The sequence below is a fragment of the Macaca fascicularis genome, chromosome 19, assembly GCF_037993035.2.
Source record: "Macaca fascicularis isolate 582-1 chromosome 19, T2T-MFA8v1.1".
Taxonomy (NCBI): Eukaryota; Metazoa; Chordata; class Mammalia; order Primates; family Cercopithecidae; genus Macaca; species Macaca fascicularis.
The window spans coordinates 45,491,310-45,518,057 of record NC_088393.1 but is presented as its reverse complement, the minus strand read 5'-3'; the positions used below and the strand labels follow the sequence as shown (position 1 = coordinate 45,518,057).

The 26,748-nt window shown below is 51.3% G+C and overlaps 2 protein-coding genes across 16 annotated transcripts in view; both read right to left on the bottom strand.

Annotated features, from left to right (window-relative positions):
- Window positions 1-18,975, bottom strand: part of RYR1 (ryanodine receptor 1) — a 158,231-nt gene extending 139,256 nt beyond the window's left edge. For 7 of the 10 annotated variants that reach the window (XM_065536557.2, XM_065536561.2, XM_065536559.2 and 4 more), the window contains exons 1-13: window positions 18,794-18,975; window positions 11,500-11,619; window positions 9,942-10,046; window positions 9,772-9,792; window positions 8,693-8,767; window positions 8,529-8,607; window positions 8,063-8,175; window positions 7,649-7,742; window positions 5,432-5,525; window positions 5,229-5,303; window positions 3,416-3,572; window positions 3,113-3,277; window positions 38-159 (exon numbers count right to left, since the gene is read on the bottom strand). In XM_065536557.2, coding sequence (XP_065392629.1) covers window positions 38-159; window positions 3,113-3,277; window positions 3,416-3,572; window positions 5,229-5,303; window positions 5,432-5,525; window positions 7,649-7,742; window positions 8,063-8,175; window positions 8,529-8,607; window positions 8,693-8,767; window positions 9,772-9,792; window positions 9,942-10,046; window positions 11,500-11,619; window positions 18,794-18,838 — 1,265 coding nt within the window. In that variant the 5' untranslated portion in view covers window positions 18,839-18,975. The remainder of the gene's footprint in view (window positions 1-37; window positions 160-3,112; window positions 3,278-3,415; window positions 3,573-5,228; window positions 5,304-5,431; window positions 5,526-7,648; window positions 7,743-8,062; window positions 8,176-8,528; window positions 8,608-8,692; window positions 8,768-9,771; window positions 9,793-9,941; window positions 10,047-11,499; window positions 11,620-18,793) is intronic. The other 3 variants (XM_065536560.2, XM_065536563.2, XM_065536565.2) reach the window with 1 other exon arrangement.
- A 179-nt stretch (window positions 18,976-19,154) lies between these two features.
- Window positions 19,155-26,748, bottom strand: part of FAM98C (family with sequence similarity 98 member C) — a 31,846-nt gene continuing 24,252 nt past the window's right edge. For 4 of the 6 annotated variants that reach the window (XM_065536569.2, XM_065536570.2, XM_065536571.2 and 1 more), the window contains one exon: window positions 19,155-19,605. In XM_065536569.2, the coding sequence (XP_065392641.1) occupies window positions 19,373-19,605 (233 nt within the window). In that variant the 3' untranslated portion in view covers window positions 19,155-19,372. Of the gene's footprint in view, window positions 19,606-23,319; window positions 23,456-26,748 lie in introns of those variants that run through there. The other 2 variants (XM_074023448.1, XM_045380623.3) reach the window with 2 other exon arrangements.

Here is a 26,748-nt window from a genome sequence, read left to right as displayed (position 1 = left end):
CCCAGAGTCACCCGGGCAGGGAAGGCAGGTCGCTCACTTGATGAACTGGTTGTACAGGCCATTGGTGCTGTGGATCATGCGGGCAGCCTGGGACTCCTCCTGCTGGCAGCGGGTCAGTGACAGTGCGTCGTCCATGTGGCCTTCCTGGTGCAGCATGGCCTAGGAGTGGGCGGACAGACATCTGGAGTGGACCTAGGGCCATGCCCCCAAGACCTCTGTCCAGACTTGAGTTCTGCACTTGCCCCCTCCTCCCTGCTCTGCAGAATCTCACTGCAAATTCCTTCTCATTTTTCTGTCCCCTGTCATCTGTCTCCTCCGTGTCTTTGATTCTCTCTCTCCTCTCTGTCTCTCTGTCTCTGTCTTTGGTCTTGTCTGTCTTTGTCTCTCCGTCTATCTCTCTCACCTCTGTCCCTGCCTCTCCCTCTCCATCTCTCTATCCCTATCTCCTTCCTGTCTCTGTCTCCAGGCCAGACCCCTTCCACCTGTACCTACTGCTGACTTAACATTCCCCCTGACCAGAAAGCTCTAACAGCCCCCAAACTGAACATGTCGCAGACAGAATGCCAGACCACCTTTCCACGAGGTGAGACCATCACGGCTGCCAGCTTCGCCCCGAGCTGACCTCCCCAGAACTCATCCAGTCTGTGGCTGTAAATACCATCCACCTGTTGATGATGCTCAAGTGTCCCCACTTTGGACATGGCCCAGGCCCCGTCTCTATGCCCTCAGCTCATGTACTCAACTACAGGCCTGTTTTTGCAAACGGGTGCCTCCCCAAGGCTTCCTACTTGTCCATTCAGCAAGGCTGTAGTAAGTGGCTCTGTTCTAGGCACTGGCAGTAAAGCCTAAGATCCCTGTCCTTTTGAGCCAACACTGACTGTCCCCTAACTTGGTTGATGGCACTGATACAAGAGGTAGAAAGAAATTATTTAGGTAGAGAGTAAGGGCAACAGAGTCCTCAGCAGAATTTCCTTTCTAATGAAAAGCAGCCCCCAAAACCATTTCTTTTCTAACAAAGAGCAGCCTGAAAAATCGAGCTACAAACATAGATAAGCAAGCTAGAAGCTTGCATGGGGGAATGTGCCAAGGAACACCTGGGGCTAGGCATGTCCAACATGGAGGCCCCTTCTTCCCTTTATGTATGTATGTATGTATGTATGTATATATGTATTTTACCACATGTACAGTAAAGGAATGGGCAGCATGGCACACCTTGGACAGAGGACCTGCTTGTACAATAAAAACGTAGGATGGAGGCAGCCAGAAATTTGTGCCCTATGCAAATGGCACAACTGGTCCAACCAGTCTTTTGCACCCTAGGTAAATCAGACACCACCTCCCCACCAGCTCATCTGTAAAGCCCCCTGCATTTCGCCGTGGAACCCCCTGCATTTCAACTCATTTTTCTGGGACACTTCTCCGCAATACAGAGCTCCTTCTTTCGCCTATTAAACTTCCCCCTCTTAACCTCACTCTTTGTGTGTCCGCATCCTTGTTCTCTGTGGCCATGAGACCACAAACCTCGGGTGATACTCCAGACAATGAGGCTGTTTCAGCACTTCCATCCTTCCAGTTGCTTGGGGCAAAAATCATGGCATCAACCTCAACCCCTCCCCTTCTCTCACCCCACAGCCAATCTGCCAGCAAATCCTGTTGGCTCTACCCTCAGAACCCCACCAGAAAATCTACGACTTTTCCCAACTCCACAGTCCCCATCCTGGTCCTGTTCACTGTCATCTCCCATTTGGAACATCACAGCAGTCTCTTCTGTGGTCTCCCTGCTCTGGCTTTGTCCCCCGACCATAGTCTGTTCCCAGAGACAGCCTAAGAACTCTGTGATCCTGCATCAGGTCACCTCCCTGCCCTGCTCAAAATCTCCCATGAGCCCATCTCACTCAGGATAAAAACTAGAACCTGGCCAGGAGCAGTGCCTCATGCTTTAATCTCAGCACTTTGGGAGGCTGAGGCAGGAGGATCACTTGAGCCCCAGGAGTTTGAGACCAGCCTGGGTAACATAGTGAGACCTCATCTGCACAAAAAACAAACAAACAAAGACTAGACCTCTCCCAAGGCCCACAAGGCCTCACACAAGTTTTTCCCATCCCCTCTCTTTTCTCACCAACCACTACTCACCTGTTGCTCACCCTGCTCCAGCCACACTGTGGCTTCTTTCTGCTACTGCAATAAGCCAAGCTCACGCTAACCTCAGGACCTTTGCACATGCTGTTCCCTCTGCCAAAAATAGTTTTCCCACTCCTTAATTGTAAAACTATGTACTACACTAAAGACAGTTTGTTCACAATTTCTGAGCATGGGGAGGGCAGGGAACAGGTCTTTACACTTCGTCTATTTTCTATACACACAACCAGAAAAACTTGGGTACTCAGTAATTGTTTGCTGACCGTTATTCACAGTCGGTGATTATCCATCTTTTCTCACTCTATCTCTGTTTTTTGTTTTTGTTTTTGTTTTTTTGAGATAGAGTTTCACTCTTGTCAGCCAAGCTGGAGTGCAATGGCACAATCTTGGCTCACTCCCAACCTCCACCTCCTGGGTTCAAGTGATTCTCCTGCCTCAGCCTCCTGAGTAGCTGGGATTACACTCACCTGACACCACACCTGGATAATTTTTGTATTTTTAGTAGAAACAGAATTTCACCATGTTGGCCAGGCTGGTCTCAGACAACTCCTGACCTTAGGTGATTCACTTGCCTGGGCCTCCCAACGTGCTGGGATTACAGGCGTGAGCCACCGCGCCCAGCGCCCAGCCGTGTCTCTGTTTCTCTGTCTCTATCTTTCTCTATTTCTCTGTTTCCATGCCTCTTTATCTCTGCCTTTCCCTATCTCTGTCTATAGATTTCTGTTCTCTCTCTCTCTCTCTAGATATATCCCTTTGTCTTTTTTTTTGCTATTTCTCTCAGTCTCAGTTTCTCTCCCAGTCTTTGTCTTTCTCTCGGTCTCATCCTCAAACTCCCAAAGGCTCAAGCACCACCCCTCAGCCTGTCACCCAGGCTGGAGTGCAGTGGTGTGATCACGGCTCACTGCAGCCTTGACCTGCTGGGCTCAAGTGATTCTCCCACCTCAGCCTCCTGAGTAGCTGGCATTACACCCACCTTCTTCTTGAGCACACCGAGCCTCAGGGCCTTGGGGTCTGGAGCGGCATAGGTGAGCCACAGTCCTGAGGCCACATGCTGCACAAAGCACAGTGACTCCCCGTACTTGATCTCAGGGGGGCCCATGCCTTCCACATCCCGTTTGGGGGCCACATCCAGCTTCTCCTGCAGGGGCAGGGGACACAGGTCAGTCTCCTCTGCCTGTGTGTTTAGCAGGGGAGGCCCCCCTGAGGGACTGCAGAGTGCAGGCTGGGCTGGGATTAGGGGCTGCAGGTGAGGGAGGGCGCCACAAACCCCACTGACCTTGGAGATGCGGAAGCAGAAGGACGTAGCCTTGGTATGGGCCTTGCTGGCGTCAACCACCACCAGGCCCTGGTCCTCGGTGAGTGCCAGGTACCGCCCGGTGGTGACATGCCGGACTCGGAGTGGCTGGCCCCAGCGTAGGTGGCTCCCACTCCAGCTGTGGAGGGTGAGGGCCAGGGGAGTCAGAGGACCCCCCAGGTCTCCCATGGACATTACGGCCTTTTCTTCTTTTTCTTTTTTTTTTTTTTTTTTACAGGTACCAGGTCTTGCTATGTTGCCCAAGCTGATCTCAAACTTCAGGGCTAAAGCAATCCTCCGCCTCGGGCTCCCAAAGTGCTGGGATTACAGGCGTGAGCCACCGCACCTGGACTGGACATTACAGTCTTGGTCCAAACCTTCTCAAGCCCCGAACCCTCTTCCAGTGTTCCTCAAACCTTTTATAGGGCCCCTAAATCTTAATTAGGACCACTAGTCCTCCCTTAGGAACCCCAATCCTCTCTCAGGCCTTCACAGCTTCCTCAGGGCTTCCCAAATATCTTTAGTGCCCTCATTTTTCCAGACCCCTAAATTCCCCCATTGTTTTACTCCGGACCCCCAATCTCTCCCTCGAAAACCCGCCAAACCTCCTTTTCCCAAAGGACTCCAGAGAGACTTCCTTTTTTGTTTTTGTTTTGCTTGCTTGTTTTTTTTTTTTTTTTTTTGAGGCAGGGTCTCACTCTGTTGCCCAGGCTGGAGTGCAGTGGCACGATCTCACCTCGTTGCAACCTCTGCCTCCCAGGCTCAAGTGATTCTCCTGCCTCAGCCTCCCGAGAAGCTGAGATCACAGGTGCGCACCACTACCGCCCGGCTAATTTTTGTATTTTTAGTGGAGACACGGTTTCACCATGTTGGTGAGGCTGGTCTTGAACTCCTGACCTCAAATGATCCACCCGTCTCAGCTTCCCAAAGTGCTGGGATTACAGGTGAGAGCCATCGTGCTTGGCCTTTGTTTTTGTATTTTTTTTAAGATGGAGTCTCGCTCTGTCGCCCAGGCTGGAGTGCAATGGTGCAATCACAGCTCACTGTAACCGCCACCTCCTGGGTTCAAGGGATTCTCCTGCCTAAGCCTCCCCAGTAGCAAGGATTACAGGTGCCCACCACCACACCAAGCTAATTTTTGTATTTTTAGTAGAGACAGGGTTTCACCATGTTAGTCAGCCTGGTCTGGAACTCCCGACCTCAAGTGATTCACCTGCCTCGGCCTCCCAAAGTGCTGGAATTACAGGCGTGAGCCACCGCACTTGGCTTATTTTTGGTTTTGTTTTGTTTGTTTGTTTGAGACAGGAACTTGCTCTGTCACCCAGGCTGGAGTACAGTGGCAAGGTCTCAGCTCACTGCAGCCTTGACCCCCTGGGCTCAAGTCATCCTCCCACCTCAGCCCCACAAAGTAGCTGAGGCTAAAGGTGCACACCACCACACCCGGCTAATTCTTTTTCTTTCCTTTCTTCCTTTCTTCCTCTCTCTCTCTCTCTCTCTCTCTTTCTTTCTTTCTTTTTGCAGAGATGGGGGTCTCATGATGCTGCCCAGGCTTGTTTTGAACTTCTGGCCTCCAGTGATCCCCTCGCCTCAGCCTCCCAAAGTGCCGAGATTACAGGCATGAAGTCACCACGCCTGGCCAAGATTCTCCTCTCTGTCTCAGGCTGCTCTGATTTTCCCTCGAGACCTTTCAGTCTCTTTATCAGATCTTCCCTCAAGACCTTTTCTCTCCCCGCCCCGGCTGCCAGGAGACCCCACCTTCCCCATCCCTGGCCTCTCCCCACCTTCCCCACCCTACCTGATTCTCAGGGGCTCCAGCCTCCAGAGGGAGCGGGCGTGGGTACACACAGCTCCCCCCTCATAGTAGACAAGTCTGGGGACAGAGGAGAGAGTGAAGTCAAGGGTTCAGCTCCCCAGAATCTGGTTTCTAATCCTGCTCATAGGGTCCCAGCCCTCCACCTCCGCCCCTAGACCCCAGGCTCTCTTGTCTGCAGGCCAGACCTGCGCTGGTCGTCACTGTCAGCAGGGGAAATGGTCAGACACTCATCCATATGTCCATGAAAGAGGCGGAGGACGTGACCTCCTGTCACGAAGCCTGGAGAGGAGCAAGGGAAGGTGGTCAATGGGAGGCTGGAGCCCCAGGAAGACCCAGGAGCCAAGATGAAGTCAGGGGCCCGGCTCCCCCCCTGGGGGAAACTGAGGGCTGGGTTTGGGGTTTTGCAGTTGGAGGTCTGAGATTCAGAGTATTTTCGGGCCAAGGTTGAGGCCTGAAGTGGGGATATGAAACTTGGGGTCTGAAGCTGGGCACCTAATTTGGGGGGTCTGGGTCTGCAGAGCTGAGGTTGGGGGAGTTGTAAGTCTGTGATTTAAGGTTCTGAGTTTAGACTTTTGAGGTTGGGGTCAGAGTGCGTGTGTGGTCAAAGGTGGAGGTCTAATGTTCACTGGTATTAGAGTCTACGTTCTAGGGTTGAGGTTTGGCGTCTGGGTTTAGAAGGGTGATGGTTGGGTCTGAGGCTGGGTTCTGGAGTAGGGCCTGAATTTTGAGGGTTTTTTGTTTCATTTTGTTTAGTTTTGTTTTTAAGACACAGTTTTGCTCTGTTGCCCAGGCTGCAGTGCAGTGGCGCAATCTTGGCTCACTGCAACCTCTGCCTCCCAGGTTCAAGCAATTCTCTTGCCTCAGCCTCCCAAGTAGCTGGAGCTACAGCCGCCCGCCACCATGCCCAGCCAAGTTTTGTATTTTTAGTAGAGATGGGGTTTTACCATGTTGGCCCAGGGTGGTCTCGAACTCCTGATCTCAAGTGATCCACCCCCCTTGGCCTCCCAAAGTGCTGGGATTACAGGGCACCACGCCCGGCCTTGAGTATTGATTTTGGAGGCCAGAAGCTGGAAGGTGAGGTTGGGGATCTGAGGTCATAATCTAGGGTTTGGAAGTCTGAGTTTTGGGGGTATGAGGTAGAAGCGATCTGAGCTTTGTAGTTAGAAATTGATGGGTCTGAGTTTCATGGTCTGAGTTTGAGGGTCAAAACCATCTGTGGTTTGAGTCCCAGTGTGGGTCTGGTTTAGGACTCTGAAGTTTAGGGTATGAGACTTGGGGTCAAAATATTGGGCCATGCCTGGAGTCTTAGCATTGGAATCTGAATTGGGAGTTTGCTTTGGTGGACTTTGGTTTTTGAGATTTGAAATTGAAGTTTGGAAGACTGAGGTTGGAGAGCTGAAGATTGGAGTCTTGGTTTGGGGATCTGAGGTTGAATTTGGGGGTCTGGGTTTGAGGGGCTGAGATTACAGTCTATGCTTATTGTCTAAGGAGTTTTAATTTTTTTTTTTTTTTTCTGAGACCGAGTCTGGCTCTGTCACCCAGGCTGCAGTACAGTGTCACGATCTCTGCTCACTGCAGCCTCCACCACCCAGGTTCCAGCAATTCTCCTGCCTCACCCTCCTGAGTAGGCGGGATTACAGGCACACGCCACCACACCCAGCTAACTTTTGTGTTTTTAATAAAGATGGGGTTTTGCCATGTTGGCCAGGCTGGTCTCAAACTCCTGAACTCAGGTGATCCACCTGCCTTGGCCTCCCAAAGTGCTGAGATTACATGTGTGAGCCACCATGCCTGGTCACAAGTTTTTTTTTTTTTTTTTTTTTTTTTGAGATGGAGTCTTGCCCTGTCGCCCAGGTTGGAGTGCTGTGGCGTGATCTTGGCTCACTGCAAGCTCCGCCTCCCAGTTCACGCCATTCTCCTGCCTCGGCCTCCCAAGTAGCTGGGACTACAGGCGCCCGCCACCTCGCCCGGCTAATTTTTTGTGTTTTTAGTAGACAGGGTTTCACTGTGTTAGCCAGGATGGTCTTGATCTCCTGACCTCGTGATCCACCCGCCTCGGCCTCCCAAAGTGCTGGGATTACAGGCATGAGCCACCGCCCTGGCCCCGGCCACAAGCTTTAAACTTGATGTTTTAAGATTTGAACCTGAGTTTAGGAGTCTTGGGGGCTAATACTTCGGGGTCTAAGTTTGGGAGCCTGATATTTAGTTTGGGGTTTGGGGGGGTCTGAGCTCTGGGGGTCTGGATTTGGGGTCAGCTGGAGATCTAAGTGTGAGAGCCATAATTTGGAGATCTGGGTTTGGGGTTAGGTTCCAAGGTTCCATTTGGGTATGCCTGAAGGGCAACACTAAGGGTCTGTTTTGGGGGCGTCTCCGTTTAGGGTCCGGAGGTCTGGAGACCTCACCCTCTTCGCAGCGGGAGCAGATGGGGTTCATGTTCCACAGCGTCTGCATGAAGGAAGCGTCAACCTGGAGCTCCCCGCTGGCAGTCGACAGGTGCTGGGGGCCACCAGGATGCGGCAGTCAGAGACGATTGCAGGGGTAGGCGAGAGTCCCAATGTCAGAGGCCAGAAATCAAGGGTGGATACCCGGAAACGAGATGGGAGACAAAGTCATCAGAGATCACAGATCAGGAAATGATCAAGTTGGGCAGTGAGAGGTCAGAAATCAGAAAACTGGATGCCAGGGATCAGGAAACGGAAAATTGTGAGTCAGGACCTTGGGGGTGGGAGATCAGCCAGGCAAACCCATGGTGAGAAGATGAGGGACCATCCCATGTGCCCCCAGACCTGGGAGCAGGAGGAACCGCAATGGCTCACCAGGTAGCGTTCAGAAGAGACACTGACAAGGATGATGTCATCCCCAACACGGACCTTTTCTCCTTCAGACCTCTGCTTGGAGGCTGGGTGCGTGGTCCACCAGCAAGCCTCTCCTATGGGTGGGGAGGGAATGGGGGTGGTTGTCAGAATGATGGCTTCTCAGAATGCTCTTCCCCAGGGCTCTCCCAGCCACTGAGCCTCCCGGGCCCTTAGCCCACAACTCTATCACTGCCACCAACTTTCTGCCCAACATTCCCCGTTCCTGACTTCAGACTCTCTGCCTAGCGCTCCCCAATGTGTATGTAAGTCTCCCTGTCTGGACTGTGTCGCAGACTCTCTGCTACGAAGCCCCCATTCATGTCCCCAGGGTAGTCTCATGCTTGCCTCGGCGTTCTGCAGACCTTCTACCCCCTGAATCCCTGCTGCGGGGTCCCCTTCACACCCCCACCCCCTCCAGCCGCTGTACCTATTGCATCCTCCTGCAGTCCCACATCGAAGGCCAGCTTGTCAGTCATGGAGCGGGAGGTGGTGAGGCAGCTCAGATACTAGGGTTGTAGATGGAGGTCAGTCTCTTTCTAGCAGGCCCTGCAAGTCCTGGCCCCTGCCCAAGCCCACCGAGGTTGCACTCACCATGCGGCTGTGTGCGTGCCGGAGTAAGATGGCATGGCCATACAGGAGCGTCCTGTGTCCCCCGCCCTGGGATGACTGCAGGGGGAAGGAGGGAACAGAATAAGCACAGACCCCCAGACTCTCCAGATCCCCAAGAAGTTTGACCTAGTCACAGGTGACAAGATGCTCCCCGTGAAACGCCATGCTCAGGCCTGGAGGTAAAACAGCCTCAACTCAGACTCTCACAGGACTCCCTGCTTCAGTTTCCGCATTTATGGAAGCGGGGACAATGTCTCTGAGATGCCTATGGATGAAGCATTTTATATTCCCCAAGGCCCACTCTGTCCTCTCTGCTGCCTTCACCTTGGCTGGAAATCACTCAGGAAGACTGACTCAGGAGTCTTCTAGTTTCTGCTGCCTTCACCTTGGCTGGAAATCACTCAGGAAGACTCACTCAGGAGTCTTCTAGTTTCCTGGAGACCCTGAGGACAGCCCCAAGGTCTCATGTCCTGTGGACCCTTCTGCTCTGACCTCCCGCAACACACTGAGCTGCAGCCCGTGTGCTCCGGGACAGGCCTAGCAGTTGTTCCATAGGTGAACATCACCCACAGTGCTAAGACAGCCGCCCCTCCCCAGCACAAGGTCCCCAACCCGGGCCTTGGGGCGGACATCTGACTGCTCGATGTCACCATGCCTCCCATCATGGCTGTCACATGCCCACGCTCCGAGCGCGCCATGGGGGCACCATGTGATGGGGCCAGGTGATCACATGGTGGACCCACTCCTGGACCAGAGGGACTCACGCTGGGGATAGGGGAGGTGGGGGAGAGGTCCCATGCGGAGACAAGCTGGGATCAGGGTTGGGGGAAAGGACTGGAACGAGGAGAAAGGAGCAGGCGTCGGGGACAGGGGCTCAGAAGCCCCCATCCCCTTCCTTCCTTCCTTCCTTCCTGTCTGGCCTGTTCTGGGCTCCACAGCCCCCGACAACTGGGGTGGGGGAGGACCTTCCAGTCCCTGTGTGCAGGGCGTGGGCCCAAGAGACGGGCCTGCCTGGGGTCAGGAGGGGTGGAAGGACAGGTGACATCCAAGGCCAGACCTACCCACTTATCCAAATTGAGGGCCTGTGGGGGGCAGGGCAGAGACAGGAAGAAGAACACATGGTAAGCGACCCCCGGATCCTCTCACTCATCCTTGCCACCGTGCCCTAAACGACCCCCAGGTCCTCTCACCCATCCCTGACACCCCGCCCACCCCCAGGTGGGGTCCTCACCTCCACGCCGGCCTCCACCGTGTTGGCCAGCATCTCCTGCAGGGCTCGCACGGACAGGGACTGCTCCAGGACGAAGCAACAGATGGCCAGATCAGGGGGCACATTCTGGAGTGGGAGGGGGGATGTGAGTGAGGGGCCGGAAGACCCCCCAAGCACCATTCTCTGCCACACTCCCTCCCCTAGTCTGAATACCCACATTCCTGAGACACCAGACCCCACTCCCACCCCACAGGAAGGCCCTGCCCTCTGCCACCCCTGAATCTAGACCAACATCATGAAAACACTCTTCTGTGCCTCCTCCCTCAAACACCTCAGCCCCGCCCAGACTTCTTAGAAGCTTTCCTAACCCTAACCCTCCCCACTAACCCGTGTCCCACCTGATCTCATAGGAAGCCTCAGCCCCATACCTCCGCCCTGAGACACACTGACCCTGCTCCAAGGACAGGAATCTCCTGTTCTGTGTCCTCCTCTGCAGATGACCCCACATCCCTCCAACCCCAAGGAAGCCCCACCTCCCGCCTCCACCATCAGACAGTCCTCGCTCCTGCCTTTTCCCTCAAACACCTCTGAACTCTGCTTCACAGACACAGAAGGGCGCTCAATCTTATACTCCCTCCTCAGTTCAGTCCCCCACCCTCCGACTCCTAAACTCAAGACTCTGCTCCTCCGACCCCACTCGCTCAGACTCTGAAACTTCCCCTGCATCAGATTCCACATCCCGCGGTCTGCCAGCCCCTCCCCCAGGTCTCCTCCTTTCAGACCCCAGGCTCCTTCTACCTGTCAGCCCCCAGTCTCCCCAGTCAGCCCCCTGCGGGTGTCCCCTGACCCTCCAGGCCCCTTTGCCTTGGATCCAAGGTCCTCGGCCCCTTGATCCCCTGCCCTCTCAGACTCCAGCTGTCCCCACCCTCAGAATTCCTGGGCTTGGACTCAGGAATCACCTTCCCTCAGACCCCACTATCTAAGACCCTCAAGCCCCCACCCCCGTCAGATGCCCTACACCCTCCGCATCTCAGGCCCTGTCCCATCCTCCCCTGTCCCCACCAAGGGCCCCCTTCCCCCTAAAACACCCTGTAATGATTCAGTCTTGTTACTTGAAAAAAATGTAAAAATAAAAAATAACACATCGCAGACCCCTCCTCCTTGTCCAGGTCCTTTGCCTCATCCCGCCCCGCCCCCGCTCCCCACCTCCCCACCCATCCCTCAATTTCCCTGCTCCTCCCTCCTGAGACCCCTGTTCCCCAACCAGCCCTTCTTCTGGACTCTCAGGCCACCTCCCCTTAAACTCGAGGCTTTCTACCCACTCAGCCACCTGCCAAAGAACGTTCTGGATCAGCAGCCCCCGCCCTGGCCTACCACACCTCTGTGCACACAGGGATCCCCTCCAACACCCCAGAACCCCCACCCCTCCCCACCTCAGGTAGCCCCTCTTAGCCTCCCTCCTCACTTTCTCTCCTGTCAGTACCTCCTTTCAGACTCCCAGAACCCTCTTCTTTGGACCCCAGATTCTCTGCCCCTTCAGACCCCCGTGTCCCCAGGCCCCTCTCCCTCCTGCACAGACCTGGGCGTTGCTGGTGGGCTCCAGGAAGCACAGGCGGTTACCGAAACCCTCGGCGGCCAGGCAGAGCTTGAGCTGCTCCTTGAGCACGGTGGCGCTGCACTGCAGGACCACCTCATCATCCTGCGGAACCGAGGGGCAGGGTCTCCAGGGGTGCCTGGCCCGGATACCACAGACACTGCAGGCCACAGGCCCCTCCTCCCACCCTTGTCCTTATGAAAAAGACAGTGATGAACAAGATCCACCCACCCAAGCCCTCTACTTGCTCCTGACAACTCCTTGAGATACAAGCCAGTGTCATCCCTTTATTTTATTTTTTATTATTTATTTATTTATTTATTTGAAACAGTCTCTGTTGCCCAGGCTGGAGCACAGTGTTGCAATCTCAGCTCGCTGCAGCCTCCACCTCCTGGGTTCAAGCGATTCTCCTGCCTCAGCCTCCCAAATAGCTGAAATTACAAGCATGCACCACCACGCCTGGCTAATTTTTATATTTTTAGTAGAGACAGGGTTTCACCATGTTGGCCAGGCTGCTCTCGAACTCCTGACCTCAAGTAATCATCCCATTTATTTTTATTTTTAGAGACAGGGTCTTGCTGTGTCACCCAGGCTGGAGTGAAGTGGTGTAAATTATAGCTCACTGCAACTTTGACCTCCTGGGCTCAAGCAATCCTGTTGCCTCAGCCTCCTGAGTAGCTGGGACTACAGGCATGAGCTGTTGTGTCTGGCCTATCCCCATTTTAAAATGGGGAAACTGAGGCTCAAAGTGGGACATGGATGGACCAAGGCCAACACAGTTGGTAACAGGAGGAGCTGGGATTTGAACCTGTCTCCAACTGGCTCCAGAGGCCTCCCAAGTGGGGTCTGCAAAGTGATCCACTGGAAGGTGGAAAATTGCTCAAGTTAAATTGCTTTTTAAGCTCATCTTTCTCTAAATTCTCTCTTTTGCGTGTTGTTTTAATAATAGACTGCTATTTTATCTTATTTATAGACTGCTTTCTAATGGCACCTGAATGCAACGTGAGAGCCTGGGCTGGATCCTGGAAGTATCATAAAGGACAGTATTGAGTCCAGGCGTGGTAGTTCCCACCTGCAATCCCAGCACTTTGGGAGGCCGAGGAGGTGGATCACTTGAGGTCAGGAGTTCAAGACCAGCCTGGCCAACACGGTGAAACCCCGTCTCTACAAAATAATACAAAAAGTAGCGTGGTGCGGTGGTGCATGCCTGTAGTTCCAGCTACTCGGGAGTCTGAGCCAGGAGAATCGCTTGAACCCAGGAGGCAGAGGTTGCAGGGAGCTGAGATCAAGCCATTGCATTCCAGCCTAGGCGACAAAGCGAGACTCCATCTCAAAAACAAACAAACAAAACCAAAAATAGCTGGGCACAGTGGTTCACGCCTGTAATCCCAGCACTTTGGGAGGCCGAGGTGGGTGGATCACCTGAGGTCAGAAGTTCAAGACCAGCCTGACCAACATGGAGAAACCCTGTCTCTACTAAAAATACAAAAAATTAGCCAGGCGTGGTGGCGTATGCCTGTAATCCCAGCTACTCGGGAGGCTGAGGCAGGAGAATCGCTTGAGCCTGGGAGGTGGAGATTGCAGTGAGCCGAGATCACGCCATTGCACTCCAGCTGGGAAACAAGAGCAAAACTCCAGCCTGGGCAAAACTCCATCTCAAAAACAACAACAACAACAAAACAAAACAAAACAAAAAAACATAGTAATGGTATAGCCTGTATTTATTAAGCACTTTACTGGCTCCCAGGCCTTATGCTGTGGGTCTTACACTCATTTAACAGACCCTGATTAGCCTCTGCCATGGGCCAGGTGCTGTTCTAGGCACTGAATACAGAGCAGTGAATAAAGTAAACGAGATCAAGATCCCTGCCCTGGTTGGACGCGGTGGTTCGCACCTGTAAATCTCAACAGTTTGGGAGGCTGAGGCGGAAGGATTGCTTGAGCCCAGGAGTTCAAGACCAGCCTGGGCAACATAATGAGACCCCCATCTCTACAAAAGTTAAAAATTAAAAATTAGCCGGGCATGGTGGTACACTCCTGTAGTCCCTGCTACTCGGGAGGCTGAGGTGGGAGGACTGCCAAGTCCAGGAAATCTAGGCTGCAGTGAGTCATGATCAAGCCCCACCTCCCTGGGGCCCCTGAGACAGATTGAGACCGTGTCTCAAAAGAAAAAAAAAAAAAATCACTGCCCTCAGGGAACTTAAATCCTCATGATGGAGACAGGCAATAAACAGGTGAATTAATATGTAGTGTTAATGTCAGTGATAGGTGTTACGGAAAAAATAACCCAGGCTGATGTAAGAGAGTGGCTTTTGGGATGGGGATGAGATCAGTGAGGGAGTGAAGTGACAGCCTCTCCAAGGAGGTGACATTTGAGTTGAGCCTTGTCCAAATAACAAGAAGGAATCAGGCCTGCTCATCTCTGGGGGAAGAGGAGGGAGTGTGGGCCAAGGCCTCTGGCTGGTGGGTGCTGGGGTGTTGAGGACCAGCACAGGAGACAGAGCAGGATGGTGGCCGCAGTGGGGAGAGGAAAACAGGGAGGAGATGAGGTCAGAGAGATACTTGCACGGGTCCCTTGAAAAAAAATTTTTATAAGAGACTGGGTCTCACTCTGTCTCCCGGGATGGAGTGCAGTGGTACGATCATAGCTCACTGCAGCCTCGGGCTCTTAGGCTGAGTGATCCTCTCCATTCAGCTTCCTGAGAAGCTATGACTGCAGGCTCATGCCACCATGCCCAGCTAATTTAAAATATACATATTTTCATAGACACGCGGTCTTGCTCTGTTGCCCAGGGTGGAGTGCAGTGGCAAGATCACAGCTCACTGCAGCCTCCAACTCCTGGTTTCGAGTGATCTGCCCACCTCAGCCTCCTGAGTACCTGGGACTACAGGTGCACATTGCCACGCCCAGCTAAAGTTTAACATTTTTTGTAAAGACAAGGTCTGCCTATGTTGCCCAGGCTGTTCTTGAACACCTGGCCTCAAGCAGTCCTCCTGCTTCAGCCTCCCAAAGAGAAGGGATTACAGGTGTAAGCCATGGGGTCTGGCTATGGTATATATTATTGTCCCCATTTTCCAGATGAGAACCCTGAGGCTCAGACAGAAAACTAAAAATCACTAGCCCCAAATTAGGAAGCAGGCAAATGGCAAAGCCAGGATGCAAAGCGGAGACAGATGGCCTAATTGTTACCGCATTGATTCTCAAACTTTTCTTGAATTAGAATGAAGGGAGGCCAAACGCAGTGGCTCATTCCTGTAATCCCAGCACTTTGGGATCCAACAAGGTGGGTGGATCACTTGGGGTCAGGAGTTCGAGACCAGCCTGGCCAACATAGTGAAACCCCATCTCTACTAAAAGTACAAAAATTAGCCGGATGTAGTGGTGCATGCCTGTAATCCCAGCTACTCCGGAGGCTGAGACAGGAGAATCGCTTGAACCCGGGAGGTGGAGGTTGCAGTGAGCCGAGATCATGCCACTGCACTCCAGCCTGGGCTATAGAGCAAGACTCTATCTTAAAAAAAAAAAAAAAAAAAAAAGGCCGGGCGCGGTGGCTCAAGCCTGTAATCCCAGCACTTTGGGAGGCCGAGGCGGGCGGATCACAAGGTCAGGAGATCGAGACCACAGTGAAACCCAGTCTCTACTAAAAATACAAAAAATTAGCCGGGCGCGGTGGCGGGCGCCTGTAGTCCCAGCTACTCAGGAGGCTGAGGCAGGAGAATGGCGGGAACCTGGGAGGCGGAGCTTGCAGTGAGCCGAGATCGCGCCACTGCACTCCAGCCTGGGCAACAGCGTGAGACTCCGTCTCAAAAAAAAAAAAAAAAAAAAAAAATGAAGGAAGGAGGAGGGTTCTGGTTAAAAATGTAGCTTCCCTGCTGGCCCAGTCCCCTACCACCGTCATGAGCCTGATTTGGGGTCAGCAGGGAATGTGTACTCTTAACCAGACCCCAGGAGCTACTAACTTGGGCCAGGGTTTGAGAAGCCCCAGCCTGGGTAGGGGTAGAGGTCACCACCCACCAAAGGGAAGTGAAATCAGTTTGTCGGCGGGGCTGTGGCTATCGCGCTTAACCAAATGAAGCAAAATGGAGCAAGAATAGAAAATAACAGTGTGCACATCATGCTTCAGGGGCCATCTACATTTTATGAGACTTGTTTCAGTTAAAAATAGGTATGTGTGAATGGTCACAGGTCCTGTGTTGTCCATAATAGTAAAAATTGGAGACGATTCAAATGTCCATCAGCAGGTGAACTGATAAACACACCACAGTATAGTTGCACAGTGGAATATTACTCGGCAACAAAAAGCAACAAACTCAATACACGCTACGTGGATGAATGTCAAAAAGATTATGCTGAGTGAAAGAAGAAAGGCTGGGCACAGTGGCTCATGCCTATAATCTCAAAACTTTGGGAGGCCAAGGCCGGAGGATTTCTTGAGCCAGGAGTTCGAGACCAGCCTGGGCAATATAGTGAGACCTCACCTCTACAATTTTACAAATTAGCCAAGCATGGTGCTACGCACATATAGTCCCAGCTACTTGGGAGGCTGAGGTAGGAGGATCACTGGAGCCTGGGAAGTGGAGGTTGCATTGAACCAACCATTGAACCACTGTACTCCAGCCTGGGCAACAGATTGAGACACTGTCTTTAAAAAAAAAAAAAAAAAAAAGGCCGGGCGCGATGGCTCGCGCGATGGCTCATGCGATGGGTGGATCGCCTGAGGTCAGGAGTTCGAGACCAGCCTGGCCAACATGGTGAAGCCCCATCTCTACTAAAAATACAAAAAATTAGCCAGGCTTGGTGGCACATGCCTGTAACCCCAGCTACTCAGGGGGCTAAGGCAGAAGAATTGCTTGAACCCAGGAGGCAGAGGTTGCAGTGAGCTGCGATCACGCCATTGCACTCCAACCTAGGCAACAAGAGTGAAACTCTGTCTCAAAAAAAAAAAACAAACACTTATTGAACACATAAAATAGGTAAAATGTATTGAAGGTCAATTACACCTCAATAAAGTTGATTTTTAATCATGTCTATGCATGTGTGAATGTACTGAGTTGTAAGACAGAATATATATATATATATATATATATATATATATTTTTTTTTTTTTTTTGAGACGGAGTCTCACTCTGTTGCCCAGGTGGGAGTGCAGTGGCGCGATCTGCACTCACTGCAAGCTCTGTCACCTCCCGGGTTCACGCCATTCTCCTGCCTCAGCCTCCCAAGAAGCTAGGACTACAGGTGCCCACCACCACGCCCAGCTAATTTTTTTGTATTTTTAATAGAGACAGAGTTTCACCGTGTTCGTCAGGATGGTCTCGATCTCCTGACCTCATGATCCGCCCACCTCGGCCTCCCAAAGTGCTGGGATTACAGGCGTGAGCCACCGCACCCGGCCAACAGAATATATTTCTTATGGGTGGGATGGGGTCCAAAAGGTTTTTTATTCTGAGACGGAGTCTTGCCCTGTCACCCAGGCTGGAGTGCGCAATCTCGACTCAATGCAAGCTCTGCCTCCCAGGTTCAAGCAATCCTCCCACTTCAGCCTCCTGAGTAGCTATGATTACAGGCATGCACCACCACACCTGGCCAATATTTTTTTGTATTTTTAGTAGAGACGGGGTTTCACCATGTTCGCCAGGCTGGTCTCAAACTCCTGACCTCAAGTGATCCACCCACCTTGGCCTCCCAAAGTGCTGGGATTACAGGCATGAGCCACCGAGCCCAGCCTCCAAAAAGTTTTGAGAAATCCACCACAAGCTCAGTAACACTCAGAAAAACTGACCCAGTCTAGGGTGGAGAGATTCTAGGGCCAAGCCTCCAGAACCCTAACACTGACTACTTTGGTAAGTCTGGGCCCAGTTTTTCTCTGGTGAAGGCAATGGGGCTGGGCACCAGGGGCATCCAGAGATGCCACTTCCTGGCCTTGACCTTGGGTGAGTGATTCTACCATTCGGGCCTTGGTTTCCCTCAAATCTCTCAGGGAGATAAAGATAGGACCCTACCTCAGAAGACAGGGCAGCGAGGATATAATTAGATGTCTCAGGAGGCAGAGGCCCAGGGCACGGGGCCTGGTTTAGAGCAACAGTTCAAGGGCCATTGGCCATGGCCATGGTCTTATTAGGGCTGGGGAGGGCCCAACCCATGGTGTCTGCTGAGGGACTGGGGCTGAGGGACTGAAGCTAGGCCCCTTCCCAGCTGTCCCCATCCTTCACTACCAGCCCCAGCTGTTTGTTCCTCTCTCCCGGGAAACCGGACCCTGCTCTCCAGGGTCCTATTCTGGGGCCAGAATGCTGTGTCAGCATTTCCTGCGTGGCTCCAAAGCCCCGGGGGAGGGGCGGGGCTAGCGTTGGGTCAGCAGACCTAGCCCAGAGCAGAGGACGTCCCCTCCCATAGTTACGGCCCCACACCCTGCAGAGCCACTGGGAGGGGAAGGTGGGAAGGGCCGGGAGATGGCAGCCCCTCCTCCCTCTCGTCCCCTCCCCAGGCCCCAGAAAAGCGGGCTATTCTGGGAGGGCCACCTGTTGTTCCAGTTCCCATCCCTGCCCCCAGCTAGGGCTCAGAGATGCAGGGAGTGACCCAGCTAGAGAGACACAGAAAATCAGAGGGCCTTAAGCTAAGAAACAGAGACAGGGAGACTGAGATGGAGGAAGAGACAGAGACATGGAGACACCCAAAGAGACAGATGGGGAGAGACCCTCCAAGACCATTAGCAGCCACTGGGAGCAGCCCTCCTGCCCAAAACAAAGAAGGAAAGACCCAGAACCCAAGAAATCCCTCCCCCACGAGACCCTTAAGGGCTAGGAATTGGAAGCAGCTGTGTCCTCCAGCCCACCCCCCCCCCCCCCGCCCCCAGCTCCCTTCCCAAGAATTTAAATAGGTCAGAGTCTGGAGCAAAAAGAAAATTAGGGCTGAGGTGGGGGTTGGGGGCACGGCTAAATTAAGCCCAGGAATTAGAACCACCTTCTCCAAGTGCCTGCTTCCAGGATGGTGCGAGGGTGTGCTTCCTCAGGGGTCCTTCTTGTGGGGGACAATTCGCTAATGTCAGAAGAGAGGGCAACCGAAGATCCCTCTCCCATTCTGGAGTCCCCAATCCTACTAATTCTCTGTAGTGAGAAAGGTGAAAGAGACTAAAAGAATGACAGTCACTCAAAGTGACACAGGAAGAGACCTCGAGTCTCAGAGACCACCGGTAAACCGGATAGGGACGTTCAGAGACAGAGACACCCTCAGAGAGCCCCGAGAGATAGCCCCACAGACCCCTAACCCAGAAATACGCACCGTCCGCAGGAACTGGACGTCGTCCTCGCCTTCTGCGTCAGCCATGATGTCGAGGTCCGAGGGCCAGGGTCTGAGATCAGGGAACAGAGGGAGGGGGCTGCGGGCTGGGCGGGAGGGCTGGGGGCGGGCTGGGGTCGGAGACCTCTGGGGACGCCAGAGGCACCCGCGAGGTGGATGGAACTGAGAGGAGGACACGCGTGCTGGACAGAGATGGGAGGAAGGCCCCGCCCCCGGGCCCCCATTGGACCAGGACTCCTGGCCACGCCCCTTCGCCGGAGCCCCGCCCACATACCCCAAATCTTGGCTGGAGGTTTGCCTGGCCGCCGGAGGTGGGGTGGGAGAGGGAGTGTCTAGAAGGTACCTGCGTTCTCTCCCCCTACCACGGTAAGTAACGTGCCATCATTCTCCCATTTCACAGAGGGCAGACTGAGGCTCTGCGTGGGGAAGCCCTTGCAAGGTATCACGCAGCAGAGCAGGGCTGTGCACCAGGTCTCCTGACTTTAAAAAGCACCAAACATAGTGATTAAGAACAAGAACTCCGGCCGGGCGTGGTGGTTCACCCCTGTAATCCCCAGCACTTTAGGACGCCGAGGTGGGTGGATCACTCGAGGTCAGGAGTTCGAGACCAGCCTGGCCAACACGGTGAAACCCCGTCTCTACTAAAAGTACAAAAATTAGCCAGGCGTGGGGACACACGCTTGTAATCCCAGCCACTTGGGAAACTGAGGCAGGAGAATTGCTTGAACTCGGGAGGCAGAAGCTGAAGTGAGCCGAGATTGATCCACTGCACTCCAGCCTGGGCGAGACTCCATCTAAAAAAGAAAAAAAAAGAACAAGGACTCCGACTCCGAGCCAGATAATCTGGATCTGAATCCCACCCAGCCTTGCCACTCCCTTGAGTTACATGGATAAGCCACTTAGCTTCTCTGTGCCTCGGTTTCCCCATCCAGTAAGGGGAATAATAATAGTACCGACCTCATGTGGTTGTTGGGCGAGTTAAATGAGGTAATTAATTTACAGCACTTAAAACAGTGCCAGTGCCTGGTTAAGGTAATGTAAGTGTTGCTATTATTATTATTATTATTTTATTATTATTATTATTATTTGAGACAGACTCTCGCTCTTGTTGCCCAGACTGGAGTGCAGTGGCCAGATCTCGGCTCATTGCAAACTCCACCTCCTGGGTTCAAACGATTCCCCTGCTCAGCCTCCCAAGTAGCTGGGATTACAGGCACCTGCCAACACACCCGACTAATTTTTGTATTTTTGGTAGAGATAGGGTTTCACCATGTTGGCCAGGCTGGTCTCGAACTCCTGACCTCATGATCCACCTGCCTCAGCCTCCCAAAGTGCTGGGATTACAGGTGTAAACCACTACATCCAGCCTTATTAAAATTATTATTAGGCCAGACACAGTGGCTCATGCCTGTAATCCCAGCAGGTTGGGAGGCCAAGGCAGACAGATCATTTGAAGCCAGGAATTTGAGACCAGCTTGGCCAACATGGTGAAACCCTAGCTCTACTAAAAACACAGAAATTAGCAGGGCATGGTGGCGCACAACTGTAATCCCAGCTACTCGGGAGGCTGAGGCACAAGAATCATTTGAGCCCAGGAGGCAGAGGTTGTAGTGAGCTGAGATTGTACCACTACACTCCAGCCCAGGTGACAGAGCAAGGCTCTATCTAAAATATATATATATATATATATATTTTTATTAACATGTAGTGGTGTACAGTAAGTTATATAAAACAATATCCCATAGTTAAACAAAATTACATAGAAACCGTTCTTCAATGTATAGCAGGTTTCTAGGTGTTCCATAATTAAATACTGATGTTAGTACAACTGCAATAAATAGCACAAAAGTTTGTGTCATATTATGGAATTATATAATTCGACGTTATATAATGTATAATTATATAATTAAATATTTAGGCCAATATAATTATACTGTACAATACAATTCTATGTTGTATCTATTATATATTATCTAACACATAGTTGTATACTAAGTATTGTTTTTCCCTAAAACTTTGTGTGAATATGAAATGATTCTGTCATTGAGCATTATATCATAAGTTATTAATAGTGTTTCTTATTTTTGTCAGTCTCATTATGTGTGTTAAGACCTACCCCTGTTGCTCTGTGGACACCTGGTGTGTGACAGTGGTGGCTTTGCAGGATTCTTTGGTGACTGATCCCTTCTGTTTATCCACCTACCCCTACTGGGAGTGGACACCAAGGCTGCCTCCATCTTCCCTGAAATAATGCTGGAGGGAACATCTGTGTATTGGTCCCCCAGGAAGCTGAGGGGGAATGTTTTGTTGTGCACACCCAGAAGCTAATTGCTGGGTGACATATTCACGTGCACAATTTGTGTAAAGTAGTGCCAGTTAGCCCTCAGAATGGCTACTCACTATCAGTCCATGAGAGTCCCTGGGTCCCCATATCCCCAACCCCCATGTGGCATTTCCAACTTAACTAATTTTTGCCAGATTTATATAGGATGACTCGCTGTTTTTTGTTTTGTTTTGTTTTTTGAGACGGAGTCTTGCTCTGTCACGCAGTTTGGAGTGCAGTGACGCGATCTCGGCTCACTACAAACTCTGCCTCCCGGGTTCACGCCATTCTCCTGCCTCAGCCTCCCGAGTAGCTGGGACTACAGGCACCCACCACCATGCCCAGCTAGTTTTTGTTCTAGTTTTTAGTAGAGATGGGGTTTCACCATGTTAGCCGGGATGGTCTCGATCTCCTGACCTCGTGATCTGCCCTCCTCAGCCTCCCAAAGTGCTGGGATTACAGGCGTGAGCCACCATGCCTGGCCAATTCACTGTTTTTTAATTCATTTTCTCTATTTTACTTTTAGAGATGGGGTCTCACTTTGTTGCCCAGGCTGGGGTGTGGTGGCGCAATTATGGTTCACTGCTGCCTGAAACTCCTGGGCTCAAGGATCCTCCCACCTCAACCTCCTGAGTAGCTGGGACAACAGGCTTGCGCCACCACGCCCAGCTAACTTTTAAGCTTTTTATAGAGATGGGGTCTTGCTATATTGCCCAGGCTGCTATTGAACTGCTGGGCTCAAGTGACCCTCCTACCTTGGCTTCCCAAAGTGCTGGGATTACAGGCATGAACCACCACACCTAGCCTCGTTGTCATTTTAATTTCCACTTCCCTGATGAGTTACCAACAATTTCTAGCATCTTCTCAGGTGCCTGTCAGAGTTTTGGGTTTCTTTGTCATCTATTCATTGTGCTGTCTTCTCACTTTTTTTTTTTTTTTGTCTTGTTTTTTTGAGACAAAGTCTCACTCTGTCACCCAGGCTGGAGTTCAATGACGCCATCTCGGCTCACTGCAACCTCCACCTCGCGGGTTCAAGCAATTCTCCTGCCTCAGCCCCCTCGGGACTACAGGCATATGCTGCCACACCTGGCTAATTTCTTTTGTATTTCAGTAGAGACGGGGTTTCACTGTGTTGCCCAGGCTGGTCTCGAACTCCTGAGCTCAGCCAATCCGCCTGCCTTGGCCTCCCAAAGTGCTAGGATTACAGGCGTGAGCCACCGTACCCTGCATAACTTTTGTATTTTTAGTAGAGAAGGGGTTTCGCCATGTTGGCCAGAGTGGTCTCGAACTCCTGACCTCAGGTGATCTACTCGCCTTGGTCTCCCAAAGTGCTGAGATTATAGGCATGTAATCTTACATTACAGGCGCAGGAGCCACCCTGCCCGGTCATTTTTCTAATATGGTTGCTGTCTTTTTTGCTTGGTAATTTGCAGCTGTTCCTTTTATATTCTTTTTTTTTTTTTTTTTTTTTTTAGATGCAGTCCCATTCTGTCTCCCAGGCTGGAGTGCAGTGGCTCAATCCCAGCTCACTGCAACCTCCACCTCCTGGGTTCAACTGATTCTCATGCCTCAGCCTCCCAAGTAGCTGGGATGACAGAGCAACACCTATGCCCACACCCTGCTAATTTTTGTATTTTTAATAGAGATGGGGTTTTGCCACGTTGGCCAGGTCGGCCTCGAACTCCTGATCTCAAGTGATCTGCCCGCCTCAGCTTCTCAAAGTGCTGGGATTACAGGCATGAGCTACTGCACCCAGCCTATATTTTAGATATTAATTTCTCATTGATTTTGAAGTATTGCAAACACCTTTTCCCCTTCTGTCATCTGATATTGGTCCCATGGTATCTTCGTTAAAAGAAAATCTGCCTGTAATCTCAGCACTTTGGGAGGCCTAGATGAAAGGATCCCGTGGGCCCAGGAGTTTGAGACCAACTGGACAACATAGCAAGATCCCATCTTTAAAATTTAAAAAAGAAAGAAGAACAACAACAAGAGAAGAAAATATGTATTTGCATGTTATCATGTGCATCATTTTTCTGCCTTAATGAGTTTCTGTGGTTTGATTCGGAAGTCCCTTCCTTTGTGGTCATCAGCATTAGTATTGTCCGTATTCTTGGCCAGCCCGAGGACTAAGGCTGCCTGTACAGTATAAACAAGCGCCAGGATTCCTGACCTCCTCTCTGAGGATTTTCTGGGTCCCCAGGGCCTGGAGACACTGCCACACTACGAAGTCTCTGCTCAGCCAGGATCGTTAAGTCACATTCAAGACGCAGGTGCTACAGGAGATGGACTGAGAGAGAGTCAGACGGCACACCATGGGGCTGTGGGGAGAGAGGGTGAAACAGGGCAGGAAGAGAGAGAGTCTGAAGCTATGGTAACATCGCGTGATGGAAAAACTAAAGAGAGCGGGTTCGACGACTGTCTAAATGTTCTGGCATGGAAAAAATATACATCCACGGCGCCTTCTTTTAGTGAAAAAAGAAAAGTGGAAAAATATAGTTCTGAGAGAATGGTTTCAATGAATTGGCTAACATGCTATGTTTGGCAGAATCACAGTAACTACTATGACCCATTTATTCCACTCCTGGGTACTGCCCTACAATATGGTACACTCTATGTTCACCAAAAGTCAGATGCTCAAATAGTCACCGCAGCCCCAACCTGGAAACAACTCAGATGTCCATCCCAGGAAAATTGACCAATAATCCACGGAGGCTGGGAACAGTGGTTCATGCCTGGAAAGTCAGCACTTTGGAGGCATAGGAGGGAGGATCGCTCGAGCCTAGGAGTTCGAGATCAGCCTAGGCAGCAAAGTGAGACTCTGTTTCTGCAGGAAAATAATACTTAAAAAAAAAAATTAGCAGGGCATAGTGGTGTGCACTTGTAGTCCTAGTCACTCAGGAGGCTGAGGTGGGAAGATTGCTTGAGCCCAGGAGTCTGAGGCTGCAGTGAGCTAGGATCTCGCCACTGCACTCCAGCCTTGGTGACAGAGCGAGACCCTGCTGTGGAGTCTTAATTAAGAAAAAAGAGTCAGGATGGCAGGACCAAAGAATTTTAAAAAAACAGATAAGCTATAAGTTTGTCTTTTTTTATGGTCTAGGACATAATAGTCCTCTTGTATAGATAACTCACTTAACTTAAAATGTTTCAGTGTCTAGTTATTACCAGCCTCTAGACTGATTAAAAATAGAACTTAGTGCGGTGACTCACGCCTGTAACCCCAGCACTTTGGGAGGCTGAGGCGGGTGGATTACTTGAGACCAGGAGTTCAAGACCAGCCTGGCCAACATGATGAAACCCTGTCTCTACAAAAAAATACAAAAATTAGCTGGGCATGGTGGCACACACCTGTGATCCCAGATTCTGGAGAGGCTGAGGCAGGAGAATCGCTTGAACCCAGGAGGCAGAGGTTGCAGTGAGCTGAGGTCGTGCCACTGCACTCCAGCCTGGGCAACAGAGCAAGACTCTGTCTCAAAAAAAAAATAAAAAATAAAAGCCGGGCACGGTGTCTCACGCCTGTAATCCCAGCACTTTGGGAAGCCGAGGCGGGCGGATCACCTGAGGTCAGAAGATCGAGACCATTCTGGCTAACACGGTGAAACCCCGTCTCTACTAAAAATACAAAAAATTAGCCGGGCGCGGTGGCGGGCACCTGTAGTCCCAGCTACTCGGGAGGCTGAGGCAGGAGAATGGCGTGGGCCTGGGAGGCGGAGCTGGCAGTGAGCCGAGATTGCGGCGCTGCACTCCAGCCTGGGCGACAGAGCAAGACTCCGTCTCAAAAAAAAAAAAAGAAAAATGGAAGTTAACATGCCACCAGCCCACTTAGTCACTATCCACAACACCTATCTCTAAATAAATTATATATATATATGTCATGGAATTGTCACATAATGAAAGACTATACGGAAATTATTATTATTTTAAGACACAGTCTCACCCTGTCGCCCAGGCTGAAGTGCAGTGTGCGATCTCGGCTCACTGCAACCTCCTCTTCCCGGGTTCAAGTGATTCTCCTGCCTCAGCCTCCCAAGTAGCTGGGATTACAGGCACCCACCACCACGCCCGGCACATTTTTATATTTGTAGTAGAGATGGGAGTTTCACCATGTTGGCCAGGCTGGTCTCAAACTCCTGACCTCAAGTGATCTGCCCAACTCAGCCTCCCAAAGTGCTGGGATTACAGGCGTGAGCCACCGTGCCCGGCCAAAAAAAGGAATAAATTATAACCAAATATGATAACACGAAAGAACTGCAAAAACAAGACGTGGAGAGAAAGAACCCAGATTCAATACAGGAGTCCATTTTTATCCAGCTCAAAATGAGACGAAACTACTGCACTAGACTTCGGGCGAGTGGGGATCTGTGGGAATTCGTGCTGGGAAGAAAGACGGGGCTTGTGGAGGGGACAGTGTTCTGTGTCTTGATTTGTATGAATGTCACACAGGTTTGCTCAGTTGGTGACATTTCATCAACCTAAATACTTAATGATTGGTGATCTTTTTGTACTTCGATTTAAAAAAAAAAAAAGGTCGAGCATGACACATTTAGGTAAAAAGAAAAAAATGCACACTCAAAAGAAAAGTCTGTTTCTAGGAGCACATGTTTATACAATGTGCTTAAACGCACAGACAGCAGTTTGGACGAAACTCGACAACATGTCATATTGGTCACACCCTGCTTAAGAAAGACAGGGGATGGGGAGGGGCTTCCCAAAGGCTTTACCTCCATCTTTGATGGTTTTTGATGTGTGTGTGGGTTTTTTTTGTTTTGTTCTGTTTTTTGTTTTTTGAGATAGGACTGACGTGCAGTGGCACCATCAGGGCTCACTGCAGCCTCCACCTCCTTGGGCTCAAGCAATCCTCTTGCCTCAGCCTCCTGAGTACCTGGGACTACAGGTATGCACCACTATGCTCAGCTAGCTTTTTTTTTTCTTTTTTGTTTGAGACAGAGTTTTGCTCCCGTTGCCCAGGCTGGAGTGTAATGGTGCGATCTCGACTCACCTCAACCTCCGCCTCCTGGGTTCAAGCAATTCTCCTGCCTCAGCCTCCCAAGTAGCTGGGATTACAGGCATGTGCCACCACGCTGGGCTAATTTTGTATTTTTAGTAGAGACGGGGTTTCTCTATGTTGGTCTCAAACTCCCGACCTCAGGTGATCCGCCACCTCAGCCTTCTAAAGTGCTGGGATTACAGGAGTGAGCCACCACGCCAGCCTAACTTTTTACATTTTTTTAGAGACGGGGTTTTGTCGTGTTGTTCAGGCTGGTCTCAAACTCCTGGACTCAAGCGATCCGCCTGCCTTGGCCTCCCAAAGTGCTGGATGACAGGCGTGAGCCCCCGTGCCTGGCCCAGTATGTAATGTTCTTTTAAGGTAACAGTGGATTGTGTGAGGATTAAATGAGTTAGTATTTTTAAAGTCCTTAGAGCAGTGTGTGGTACACAGTAGGTGCTATGTGGAGGTTTGTTACAATAAAGTCAGAAAGTGAAAATGTTTTCCAGGGTACAAATGGTATCACTTAAACTAGGAATAAGAGAAGCCTATGAAGAAATATATAAAATACTATGTCTTGTGAGTTTCCATTCAAACCTTCGTGAATTATATATATCAGTATGTCCT